The 13,586-nt window shown below is 35.9% G+C and overlaps 1 protein-coding gene across 7 annotated transcripts in view; it reads left to right on the top strand.

Annotated features, from left to right (window-relative positions):
* Nucleotides 1-13,303, top strand: part of ADGRL2 (adhesion G protein-coupled receptor L2) — a 395,707-nt gene extending 382,404 nt beyond the window's left edge. For 2 of the 7 annotated variants that reach the window (XM_087730654.1, XM_087730653.1), the window contains 6 exons: nt 25-51; nt 719-887; nt 4,556-4,684; nt 5,097-5,193; nt 7,978-8,106; nt 11,423-13,303. In XM_087730654.1, coding sequence (XP_087586780.1) covers nt 25-51; nt 719-887; nt 4,556-4,684; nt 5,097-5,193; nt 7,978-8,106; nt 11,423-12,177 — 1,306 coding nt within the window. In that variant the 3' untranslated portion in view covers nt 12,178-13,303. Of the gene's footprint in view, nt 1-24; nt 52-718; nt 888-4,555; nt 4,685-5,096; nt 5,194-7,977; nt 8,107-8,331; nt 8,414-11,422 lie in introns of all 7 variants that reach the window. The other 5 variants (XM_087730655.1, XM_087730656.1, XM_087730657.1 and 2 more) reach the window with 3 other exon arrangements.
* Nucleotides 13,304-13,586: the final 283 nt, after the last annotated feature.

A 13,586-nucleotide genomic window follows, 5' to 3' on the forward strand; every position in this document is an offset into this window, starting at 1 on the left:
TTTTCTGCTTATAATGCTTTCTAGCTATGAAGATAATAAGCCATTTATCAAGTAAGATCATTAGTTAGATGTGGAATTCACTGACTAAATTCCCTTTCCCTTTCATTCTGTGCCGTTCTCTACAATTCCTTTTCCTTAACCTATTCATGATGGAATCTTCTTTAGACTATTCTGTAGAGCAATATCCATATTTTTGTCACATTTCAGCAGGGTTTCTTCTTGCGGAAGTTAGATCATCTAGCTTCAGTTTAGCTGAGTTTATCAGAGCATTAAAGATTTGGGCTCTAGGCTTTTAATCTGCTGTTTAACCTTTGTGCATTTGTGCTACATTATTTGGTGTCATATGGCAGCACCACTGTTTAAAATCTATGGTGTGATTAGTGGCTCAGCCAGACTTATCAATCTCTTTTGTAAAAGCAGATAAAGCAATGGAGTAGCTGGGGCTTGCGCTATACTTCTGCATTTCAAAATAGTTTTGACATCCTATGCAGTTCTTGAGAAAGGAAAAGGTCATATCTACTCTTGCTGTTTTCACTGGAGACTAAGAGTACCAAATGGAATTGTTCTTTCTTTAATAGATAAAAGGTTAAACCCAAGGAATTTTTACATTTGAATATGAACCTAGTAAAAGTCAACTGCAGGAACTGAAATGTTAATATTGGATTTGGTGACATGCATTCTCATAAGTAACGTTGCTAAAATTAATTTTCTTTTACAGGTCCTGGGTCCTGGGTGCATTTGCTCTCCTGTGTCTCCTTGGCCTAACATGGTCATTTGGCCTGCTGTTTATCAATGAGGGGACTGTTGTGATGACATATCTCTTCACAGTATTTAATGCTTTCCAAGGAATGTTTATTTTCATCTTTCATTGTGCCCTTCAAAAGAAAGTAAGTTACTGAAAACGCTAACCTTAGCGTGTTCCCTAACTCCTTAAAAATACCACCTATATTTCTTAAAAAAATAGAGAAAAAAGTAGCAATGTCAAGAATTGGAGTATTTTGAAGTAGTTTGAGGAGGGGACTAGGATTCAAAAGCAATTCTTGCTGTGTGTGCTTGTAGGAGTCACGTAACTGCTCAGTGGCCTGGGTGAGTTTAAAATGGATGCAGCATGTCCAACCTGGGCTTGAAAAGTTTTGAGGCTTTGGGAAGAAAATTACTATAGAAAATGTACCATTTAACATTGGTAATGTGGCACGTATTAGTCTGGACTTATAGCCAAAAGTCCTTTATGTGTACATGAAACAAATCCTGCCCCCACCGCAGCACTGCAAACAAAGGATCATTTACAATATCAGCCCATCTCAGCCTGAAAACTCTTTCTGTTTCTCAGATCAAGGCAGAGGACCTCTCCTGAGATCCCATTAAGCTGCCACATAAAGCTACGGGTGATAGGCAGGGATTGTATTATGAGTGCTCGTTCATTGCAAAATTAAGTGAGGTCTAAAAATTAATTTTATTATGAACTTCGACACACCTTAGAAAAAAGTACTCATTAACACTAGACAACTGCTAACGGGGAGAGTTTTCCAAAGATGCCAGCATGACTACTTCTTTTCAAGTGTTTGCCTCCCTCAGCAATCCAACAGCTTCATGCTTTTAACTGGAAAAACTGGAATTCCCTGCCAAGAGCCTTCCCTCATGAGTGGGATGTGCTAAATTAGTTCTGCTCCCCTTTGCCCAATGGGAGCAGAGGGGTCCAGAAGGAGCAGATCTGCTAGGGAGAGGGAAAGCTTGCATGGAAGAGAGGAGCAAAGAGGAGAGAAGGAAGTGAAGGGCGCAGCAGGGTGGGATTCTCTTTGGGTTCCCTGCACCCCTCCTTTTTCCCAGCCTGAGGGTGGACTGCTTCCAAGGATGCCTTAAAGGTGCTTTAGTGAAGGACAAAAGAAAAAAAGCTCATAGCCTGTGTTAGAAGGCGTGGCAAATTAAAGTAATGAGAGTTGGGAGGAAGGGTAAACTTCAAAAAATCCCACTCAAAAAAAGTTAACGTAAAATGCAATACAGCCTGCATTTCGAAATACCCAGTTTGCAATATTTAGATTCTAAATATTTTTACCAGTTTTAGGCTGGAGACCTAGCAATTATTAACTCCCATTATAATTAGCTCACAAGAGACATAATTAACTGATATTTATAAAATGGTTTGAGACCATTAGATAAAGTGTTGCTGTGTAAGTACAAAAATTACATTCTTGCATGTTCTCGACTGTACCAGCTCTAACAGTATCAGCGTCTCTAAATTTGGTGTAGACAATGGCATTCAGCCATGTTTTAGGAAAAGATCTGGTAGACAGAAGGAATTTTATCCAGATGAACACTGCACTCCTCTCATTTTGAGAGAACAAAAGCACACTTAGAGAGGAGATTGAGCCTAAGAAAAGAAGAGGGGGAAGAAAACGCAAACATTCTCAAAATGCAAATAATTTCTAGATTAGGGTTTCATATAATGTTGCCCTTTCTATCACTTGTATTGGACTTGAAAATCAAAAACAGATTCCTTTTTTATTTCTTTTTACAGCTGTGCATTGTTTTTATATTAAGTGGAGTCAGCAAAAAGCAATATTAAAATACCAGTCAAGTGTGAAAAAGCATAACCTAGAGCAATAGGATTTATACCTGAAAGAATGTTAAAGCTGCCATTTAAGATTTTTAAGTTTCAATGCCTTTGACTGGATATCATTCTATCCTCTGTCTGCATAGCTAATGTAGTCTTTTTATTCTGTTATTACTAGTTGGTCACTAAATTGAACAGAGAAATAGAATTGTGAAAGTGAAAACTATTATGTTTCCAGTTCTGACAGAAAGATAGTGCTGTTGCTTCCATCAGTTTCCAACAAGCTATAATTTAGAAGTAATGACAGTGGAATGCGCAGTACTGACAGATAATGTACATTCACTGCAATATAGGCATTAGGCAAAACCAGCCCTGGCGGGTGGTATTTGGGTAAAAAGACAGTTTTGATTGCTATTGTCTCTACTATGTAGTGGTTTGGAGCATTTAATATCCATTAGTGTTCAGGAATGTATTTTCTTAGGTGTTACACTATCTAGTGATGATATATATAGACTTAGGTTTTTCAGATTGCAGAGTTAAAGATTGTAATTCTATGTCCGTGCATTTCTGTTTTCATTTTTGTGTGTGTGTCTTTTGTGCTGATATAGATAGGAGTTCACTTAAAATATGTACCATCTACTTTTATAAAAAGATGAGTAATTGTCCCTAGCTTGAAGTTAAGGCACTAACTATTCAAATTTTCTTCAACCTTGTGGTTTATAGAAACATCACAGTATGTATTCCATGAGTAAAATTCTTGTAATATCGAAAACAGCACATGGCATATGTAAATCCACATGATTAACATTTTGCATTTTCCCCTCTCCCTTTTTTACGTACCCATAACTTTCTTTCTGTCCTTTATATTCATAGGTCAAGCAGAATTTCCAGATTAGCTGGAATCCCACTTTTCCCAGAAACTTAGGAGTCTCATTGATGTAGGAGTGACACTTAGATTCCCAAGTATCTGGTGGAAGATTTAAGAATTTAGACTCATGCATCTTTAAAAATGTGTATGCACTCTTGTGTTATCCGAAAGTAGTAGTCACCAAATATGAGAGAATTAACTCTGTAAATTAATCCCGATTACTTTCATGACAAATGTTAGCACACATAAATTACAAAACTAAAGTTTCCAGTGGGTCACTGAAAACAGAAGATGAACAAATGCAGACCAAATAGTGGAATCATTAATTAGTTTTGTTGCTCTGTCAGACAAAAATCTCAGGGACATAGGTGTATTCAGATTTCTAGTTTCAGCAAAGCCAATAATGAGGATTTGGGGTTTTGGTCCTAAAAGTGAAAGATGCTTCATTTGCCAGCCTTTACGGTTCAAAATTTGACTCTGAAACAGCAACAATGCCTCCGCCAGCATAGCTATCGCTCTGCCTGGAGCGGGGCAGGAGCATTTGTGGGCTTTGTACAATCCCAAAGCAGGTGTGACCTATATCAACTAGCAGCTGTTTGAGTTACAGAGTAACTTTATACAAAAATGCATTTATAGTCATTGCAGGTTTTGCACACTTTCTTGGAAGGGGTAACTTAATGGGCAGTACCAAGCAGTGCAAAGGCTAGTTACCTCAGCCCTTCTTGCGTGCTAAGATGGGAAGATAGGCTTTCTATGGTTTCTGCACCAAAAGCTCATATAAAAAGGACTATTTTCAGCCAGCATTCAATTCACATAAACTTAACTCTATTAATCTACAATATGAAGGCAAAATAAAAATAATTCCATAAATAACTCAGTAATGATTATTCAGGCATATCTTAATGAAGTGCGTGTATACTTTGGAAATAATTTGTTCAAAAATCCTGGATAGTTGATAATGCTGCTGCTAAGTAGGGAAAAATACCTGGTTTTGCTAATGGCCAACAATTCAATAGACAAGAATTGCCTATTTGCTTGAAAAGTGCGTGAGTATTTTCAATGCAAGGTTAATGTCTTTTTGCCAGCAGAGGTATTTGACACTATTTTTTGTGCTAAATAATTTTTTTCCCTCGTAGGTACGTAAGGAATATGGCAAATGCTTCCGACATTCTTACTGCTGTGGTGGACTACCAACTGAGAGTCCCCACAGTTCAGTGAAGGCATCAACAACAAGAACTAGTGCTCGCTATTCCTCTGGCACTCAGGTAACGAAGATTTTGACAGCATCTTTTAATTAACCTTATTTATAAAAAGCCTACTGAGATGTGTTCCAATCAGAAGTACTAATTGTCTTATCATTTAGATGGCAAATACATACTTTGCGTAGTAGAATTGATTCTTTTTAAACATTTCCTTCTACTTTGGTCTAATGCAAACACCTTATTTTTCTTGTAATTAGGGGCTGGTTTATAGGACGGCTTATACCAACCATGTTTCATGTAAATTAAATTTAATAAATTAGAGTTTTAATAACAAAAGAAGGAGTTTCACTCCATGTTAGAAGAATGGCTTACTTTAGGCCAAAATAAACACAAATATTCTACATAATAGCACATAAGTAGGAAAAAATCTTTTTGTAACTTACTATGCTTCTGTTTCACTGCTTTATGTTAACAGAGTCGTATAAGGAGGATGTGGAATGACACTGTGAGAAAACAATCTGAATCGTCTTTTATCTCAGGTGACATCAACAGCACTTCAACACTTAATCAAGGTCAGTCACTGGGAACATTTCAGTTTTAGAAGACTTAAATTTTATACAGATTTTATATGATTTAACACAGAAGAATTGAAAAGAATGTTTTGAAAAAAAAATCTGGAACAAATGTTCTCTAAAAGTAGAGTTTTAAAGTCATCCACCAGCACATTTTAAAACCATGTTCCCTCAACTGGCCCCCTGCTATAGAAGTTGAATTCCTCCATTTGTGGGAATGTATTTAAATAAGTTTCATCAATAATTTAACTTAGAAGCAAGATCATAATTTTAAATCTTTCCTAACCTTTATAGGTTAAATCTGAAACAGAAATATGAGTGCAGTAACATTTTAATGCATATTTGACTATGATTTTTAGGTGCAGAAATTTTCCCAGTGAAATCTAATTGATATCATTTCTATGCAAAAGATGTCTGTAAAGCATTTATCTTTTCTATTTCAAAGAACATCGTATCTGTCACGTGGAATAGAATCCAGATTTTCAGGCACAGAGAAGCCAAAACTCCAAATTTCTCAGCTCAAATAGACTTTGAAATCTGTAAGCTCATTCTCATGTCCAGCTAGAAGACAAGGGTATTAACCGAGACAGAATGTCCCTTCCTTTCTCCCCTTCCCCCTGTGTTTTTTTAAGGCAGTTTGAGCTAGCAATGGAGGGAAGACTGCTCTGTGCAAGCCAAGTTCAAAGCCTGTTCTTCCACCCACGTCCCTAGGAGAAGAACACGTAGCCCTGATCTCATTGCGACCAGTTCCTGCTCAACTCAGAAAGTTTCAAACAGAAAATTCATCACTGTCAGGGCTGCTGTAAAGCCCTCATCAACCACAACTAGCAAATTTTCCTCCCTTGGTTTTTTTCAAGATTTCGTAGCAGGGACATGTACTTAACTCACATTTATTTTGGAAATAAAAAGTGTGGTATTTTGCAAAAGAAAAGATTTCAGAAAGCATGATTCTATTTTTGCTATTTGGCATATAGAAAGTGGATAAGACCTATGTCTCTCACCGCTCCCCTGATCTGAATCTTGTATTTTTCTCTGGCAAAATCAAAATTAAATAACTTCTCCTAAGTAAAAAAATGTATATTTTTCATGCCCAAGAAAGAAGTGTCTTATTAAAAGCCCGTAAATTACGCTATAGATAAAAGTCTGGGACTTCACCCTCACTTGATCTGTCTGACTCCTGAGGTTTGCTCTAACCATGCTGAACCCTCAGTTAATTCAGAGTTGAACACAGGTCTTGGAAGCCTCTCCCTGTTTCGGAGCTCCAGTCTCAAGTCACTGGAGATGTTCTGCCATGATTAGAAAAATTAATATCCTCTTTATTCAATTACAATATTGTCACTGTCTCAGTGATAGATACATATAAGGGTAGTTTAGTAATTAATGGCAAGTGTTATTTTTCCTTTAAAATAAAAATCAAGCTTTTAAAGGTGGCAAAAAATTTTGGATTAAAAAAAATTCTCTTAACTATAAATTACAGGTAATAATTGTAATGAAGATTAAACATAGTACATAAAAAAACCCCAAGCAAAATATATTTCAGTTAGTATTTCTAGTAATAAGTACATTAGAACTGAAAAAACTATGATAAAACCTTTTTAGTTGTTCACTGATACAAACTTCCAAATAAGATTAGCATAATCAGGCAATAATTCTCTGAATCTTAGAATTTTCTTCTCATTTCTGCTACCAAGTATCTGTGGTAGTACAAAAGCATTAATATTTGGAATATATACTATCTTTTCTTTGCCAAATAAAAATATCCATACCATAAAAGTATAGCTGGCTCTTTAGTTGTCCTTGAGTCTGTAATACACTGATCCTGATATACTGCTGTGCAGTGCAATAGAAAAGCAAGTGGAACTTTACCTTAATGAAATGTTTAAAGTAAGTTTTAAATAACAGCATTTCGTGTTTTGTTGGTTTTTTTTTTTGTCGTTATTCCAACCCATTTTTCTTCTAGTACCTAGAAATCAGAGATTAATTGACTTTTTAATAATTTCTCAAAATACACTGATTTTTTTTCTAATTATTCCGAGAGTTGTTTAAATGGTGTTGCATTAACATGTAAAATGGGTTTTAAAAAATCTGTTTATGTAGTATTTTGCTTCGTCTTACATTGTTTGTAAACTGATTGTTTAAAGAAAATCTGTTATTCGAGGAATTCTTTTTTAAAACCTGGCAGATAAATTTGCAGCATGAATGTCCTGGGAGAAAATGTGAATACTCTGATTTCTTAGAGCAAATATTTTGCTTTCCCCTCAGCATGCATACTTTTGCATATACTAAGATATGCTTCTTGCAGTTTGTCATCCACTGTCTGTTTGAAAACAGCAATTCCCTTCCACTAGCCGTGTGTTTTTAATAAAGTGAATAACAGCTCTGATCCTGTCATAAGAGATTTTTCAATACCTTTCAATTTGAGAAATTCAGTTCTCTCAATTCTGGACAGAAGTGTTCCATACGATCATTTTTAAAGTTATAATAGCTTTATGTAGTACCTTGATCTCTACACATTTAATTGCTATTCTTGTTGTATACATTAGTAAATGTCACTCTCACCAGATGTTTACTTTGGGGATTTGGACAGCACCTGTGAATTACTGGAATCTAACTGTGTTTTCCTACTCCCATTTCAAATACATAGCTCAAATACATTCAGAAATTTTCAGCTGAATTACATTTGACAAGTCCTACATGATTCATGATGAATAAAAAATATTCTTTATTGAAACTGTCAGCCTAAAATTAAAGAACTGACATTTTTTTCTGTTTCTTTTGCTTTAGGAATGACTGGCAATTACCTACTAACAAACCCTCTTCTTCGACCACACGGCACTAACAACCCCTATAACACATTGCTCGCTGAAACAGTTGTATGTAATGCCCCTTCAGCTCCTGTGTTTAACTCACCAGGTGTGCTTATACTTCCTGAATAAAACCGCTTTTCTTGGCTCGCTCCAAATCCCTTCTTTTCCCTAGACAGAAACTAAAGTTGCAATACCCTAGCCATACATTCTGAATTTCTGTCAGTTCAAGAAATACAGTATTGCCAATGTCAGCTTGTAAAACTGCACTATATTATAGTAATGCCTTTGCCATAACAGTATTTACCAATAATTATCCATGTTTTTAACACAGGTGGCATAAATCTTAATATACTATTACAGGACTGACAACACATGGTCCGAGAGCCCATCTTCAAGATATATTTCACTTAGAGGTATCATGTCTATGCAATATAAGGTTGACTCTAAAGTTTGCTGAGAAAAACCTGCTTATGGAACGGATTAGATACTAAAGCAGCGCAAGGCATCTTGACACCTTTGGATACCCCAGTGTAGAAAATTGTATCCAGCGTCAAATAGATCTAAACTATAGTATAGTGCAGCTTTATGGTAGATCATTTTCCTGTAGGAAAATCTTGAGATTAACAGTTAGAACAGTTTAGTTCTGTAGGAATGAAGGGTGTCATCACTTATCTTAACATTTTGTTGCTACATTATCTAGTTGCTTTTTTTAACTACGGTGCAATTCATCAGCAAATATCTAGCAGTTACTGTTTGATGAGTCATAAGATCACTTTAGTATAACTGGAAAGATAAATCTTTATAAAGAGCTCATAAAACCTTGTTTCCAGTTTTTATTTCAAGTTTCCTTTTTAACTGAACTGTAGTTTCTATTTTCATTCTCTTGTTTTCTTACTTTCCTTATGCTTTCCTCTAGCAACCTACAGAGAGACAAGTATGGGAGTAAAACTTAACTTTGCCTATCAAATGTAAATTTTTTCAGCATGATTTTTAATGGGCACAATTAAAACATAACTAGCGGTCATGAAGTAGACTCAGCGGGCAAGTGGTTCACAATTTGCAAACGAAATGTTTCCACATTCAAAAAGTACTTGCATACTGCTTTTTGGGAAACAACATGAGGTCTGTAGCAAACCCTATTGCTAACAGAAGTTACGCAATGCTGAAATAATTTGCTGTTTAAAACCAAAGCAGTGTCAAGCAGAAATGCTTAACAATTTACTTATATTTTTACATTCCCACAGTAATCTTGCTACAGGCTATGGAAAGATTTCAAATGAATTACCTGATCATGGGCAAAAAAATTTGCCTCATCAAACCAATTTGAATATATTCTAGCATACTTAACTCTGCAGTATATCATAGAAAACTCATTTTGGATTATCAGATATATTTTGGTATCTGTTTAGCAGAAGAAAAGAGAATTAAAATTATAGAATTAAATCACTTTCATGAGGGAAATGAATGCCAGCATGTGGTCCATGTGTTGTCTACTTTTATAAATGCCATATGTTCTGCGCAGCTAAATCCATTGCAAGAAAAATCTTGGAACATATATGGAATTGCAAAACTACAAAGTTGTTTAATCAAAGCTTAAAGAGACCTTTCAAACAACCCTCATCACTGTTTAAATCAGCACACATGGAGAGGAGTTAACAATAACGAAAATACAAAATGATTTGCAAATTACTCAGAATTTATTTGGAAATTATTACTCTCTTTTTTTAAAGTTGAAGACAAAAATTTTTCATGAGAAAATGCAATTACTTTTTAATTGAAAACAATATTTTCCAGAGAAGATTGAATTTTCTAGGATAAGCTGCAGCTTTAATTATGAATAAAAAACCCCAAACAGGAAAATGTATAATCTTTTCCAAAACAACTTTTTTCTTATACTCCTCCAAGCCTTGCATATAATGCAGCAGCCTCACAGTGGTCAGTCTCATTTCAGTAGAGTCACTCCATTCTTTCTTTACTTCCAGACATATCTGTAGATAAAGTGATTTTCTAGGAATGCTCTAACCATCTGACTTTCCATGGTTCAGACTGTTTAATTTCTTTGAAAGTTTTTTTTTTTTTTCCTTTTCTTTTTCCTTTGCTTGGGAAGCACTGTGCTGTCATAGTTTACATGTCTTTGTGTCTATAGGAAAACCTTTTCTTTATCGTGTTACCAAAAAAAAAAAAAAAGCCAAAACCAAAAACATAAAGACCTTAATCATCATAAGACTTCATTTTTTTTCCCCCTTAAACTTCTTTTCATGTTTCCAGCAGACTTACCCGATCTGTCATTCCTCCAGCAGCTATGAGATATCAGCCATGGCTGATTTCCTCTTCCCATTCCACAACTAATATTTATTCTTTGGTTTAATTTCTGTGACCCATACTTACAGAAATTCCTAACATTTCTGCATTTGACTTCCATGCCCATGGTAACTGTGGGCCTAACTCTTAATTAACTATTCTGGTTCATTCAGCGCTGTCACTGTGACTGATGCAGACTGCAGGCAAACTTTGACCTTTAGAAGCCTGGGGCCGTTGTTGGCAGACAGAATATTAGTGCAAAAAATTACATTAAGTGGGAAAAGAAAAGCTGTTATTGCTTAGTAATCTAATTTGCTGAACCCTTGCTCTGACTAAGTTGCTGAGAAGCTCAGTAATTCTTCATCATGTTACAATAAATCATTTTACTTTCTTTTATATATCAGCTACTCTTAGGCCAGATAGCCTGAGCAGACAGACATGATGTGAGTTGTCCAAAGTGAGTCATTCCACCTGCTGTCTATCGTGTTGTTGGATGGTGCTTGTGGGCCCTGGTCCCTGTAGTGTGAAAGATGGCTGTCCTTGTTTAACATAAATTCTTTGTATTTATCCATTTTTTTCATTCTTTTCTTTACTTCATCTCAAAAAAAAAAAAAAGGAAAAAATGTTAGAAATGTTGTTAAAGTAGTTGCTTGCCAGTTATGTGGGTTTATGTTGTACATTTACCTTCAGTTATGTCTGTGATCTAATTCCTTTTTAATTTAGTGTCGTTTAGGACAAATTCTGTTAATTTTCTTTTTCTAAATCATGGTGGTGTACTTCAAAACATAGATGTTTCCAAATGAATTGCTTTGCATTACATATGCAAGGGCATGGAGTGAACAGTTCCTTGTGGAAGAGTCACAGAATTGACACTAAATTAAGAAATTAAAATACCACTATTCCCCACAGGAAATACACGTTACTATTTTTAAAATGCATCTTTCCTATAAGGTGTGCAACTGTTTACATTTGAGAATGTTCAATAACCTAACTTTTCTCAAGTCTTACTTCCAAGTACAACTTTGTCCTGAACTACATTAAAGAATTCTGTTAAAAAAAAAAAAAAAAAAGTGATAAAAAGCACATCAGACAATAACCAGAGATGTCCTTTTCCATTGCAGGACATTCACTGAACAATGCCAGGGATACAAGTGCCATGGATACTCTACCGCTAAATGGTAATTTCAACAACAGCTACTCATTGCGCAACGGAGACTATAACGACAGTGTGCAAGTTGTAGACTGTGGACTAAGCCTGAATGATACTGCTTTTGAGAAAATGATCATTTCAGAATTAGTGCACAACAACCTGCGGGGCAGCAGCAAGAACCACAACCTGGAGCGCACGCTACCAGCCAAAGCTGTGATCGGCGGGAGCAGTAGCGAAGATGACGCCATTGTGGCAGATGCCTCATCTTTGATGCACAGTGACACCCCTGGGCTGGAGCTCCACCACAAAGAGCTTGAGGCCCCACTCATTCCTCAGCGGACTCACTCCCTTCTGTACCAGCCCCAGAAGAAAGTGAAGACCGAGGGAACCGACAGCTATGTCTCACAGCTGACAGCCGAGGCTGACGATCACCTCCAGTCCCCCAACAGAGACTCTCTTTACACAAGCATGCCCAATCTCAGAGACTCTCCATATCCAGAGAGCAGCCCCGATGTTGAAGAAGATCTCTCTCCCTCCAGGAGGAGTGAAAATGAGGACATTTACTACAAGAGCATGCCAAACCTAGGAGCTGGCCATCAGCTTCAGATGTACTATCAAATCAGCAGGGGTAATAGCGACGGCTATATAATTCCCATTAACAAGGAAGGATGTATTCCGGAAGGGGATGTTAGAGAAGGACAAATGCAACTAGTGACAAGCCTTTAATAGTGTAGCAAAGAAATATTAAAGGCCACGTATAAGTATTAAAAAGACTTAATTGGCCCCATGCAGGCTCCCTCATATCTGCTTGAAGAGACAATTCTGTTGACCCTGTGGTTCTCCAGTAACGGGGATGACTGGACCTCGCAGTTCTGTGAATTTTTATAAAACAAAAACTTTGTATATACACAGAGTATACTAAAATGAATTATTTGTTACAAAGGAAAGAAATACCAACAAGGTATTTTAAGATATCTTCTGCTGCTGAATTTAACAAAGTTGTGAAAAAAAGAGAAATAAACACTTTCCAGCCATTTTACTGCAGCAGTTTGTGAACTAAATTTGTAAATATGGCTGCACCATTTTTTTTTCTAGGCCTACATTGTATTATATACAAGGCGTAGGCTCTAAAATCCTGTGGGACAAATTTACTGTACCTTACTATTCCTGACAAGACTTGCAAAAGCAGGAGAGATATTCTGCATCAGTTTGCAGTTCACTGCAAATCTTTTCCATTAGGGCAAAGATTGAATACATGTCTAACCACTAGCAATCAAGCCACAGGCCTTATTTCATATATTTCCTCAACTGTACAATGAACCGTTCTCATGAAAAAATGGCTAAAGAAATTATATTTTGTTCTATTGCTAGGGTAAAATAAATACATTTGTGTCCAACTGAAATATAATTGTCATTAAAAAATAATTTTAAAGAGTTTGAAGAAAATATTGTGAAAAGCTCTTGGTTGCACATATGTTATAAGCTGTTTTTCTTACACTCTGTTCATAGTACGGTAGTATGTTTAAAATGCAAGTTCTACCCGTTTTCACTTATTTTTCACTGTAAACAGTGTTCTGCTTTGACAAGTTAGTTTTTATTCTTACGTTTTGAATTTTTATTGCCAAAAACCATAATTTGGGGAGAAAATTGTTTTAGAAGCCAATTATGCCAAGCCTTGCACAAATTTGGTATAGCTAACAAAGATTGTAACTCAATTCCCTGTTCATTCTTTAATCAGGGTTGGGTGGTAAGGGGTAAAGGGGACACTGGACACTTCTCACAAGCTTTCTCGTGAATAAAAGGTGCCTGTCCTTTAAAAAAATAAATAAAACGTAACTATTACTCTTCCATATTCCTTCTGCCTATATTTAGTAATTAATTTATTTTATGATAAAAAATCTAATGAAATGTAAATTGTTTCAACAAAATTCTGCTTTTTTCATCCCTTTCTGTAAACCTGTTAATAATGAGCCCATCACTAATATCCAGTGTAAAGTTTAACACCTGTTTGACAGTAAATAAATGTGAATTTTTTTCCAAATAGGTAAAATGTGCATTATTATGTACGAAGCATAATTGGCATCAGCAGTCCTTCGACCCAGATGTATCCTGCTTAGAATGGCTTCTTTACATTT

The sequence above is a fragment of the Nipponia nippon genome, unplaced genomic scaffold (assembly GCF_047370975.1).
Source record: "Nipponia nippon isolate SJK-2023a ecotype South Korea unplaced genomic scaffold, ASM4737097v1 scaffold_5, whole genome shotgun sequence".
NCBI classification, from domain to species: Eukaryota; Metazoa; Chordata; class Aves; order Pelecaniformes; family Threskiornithidae; genus Nipponia; species Nipponia nippon.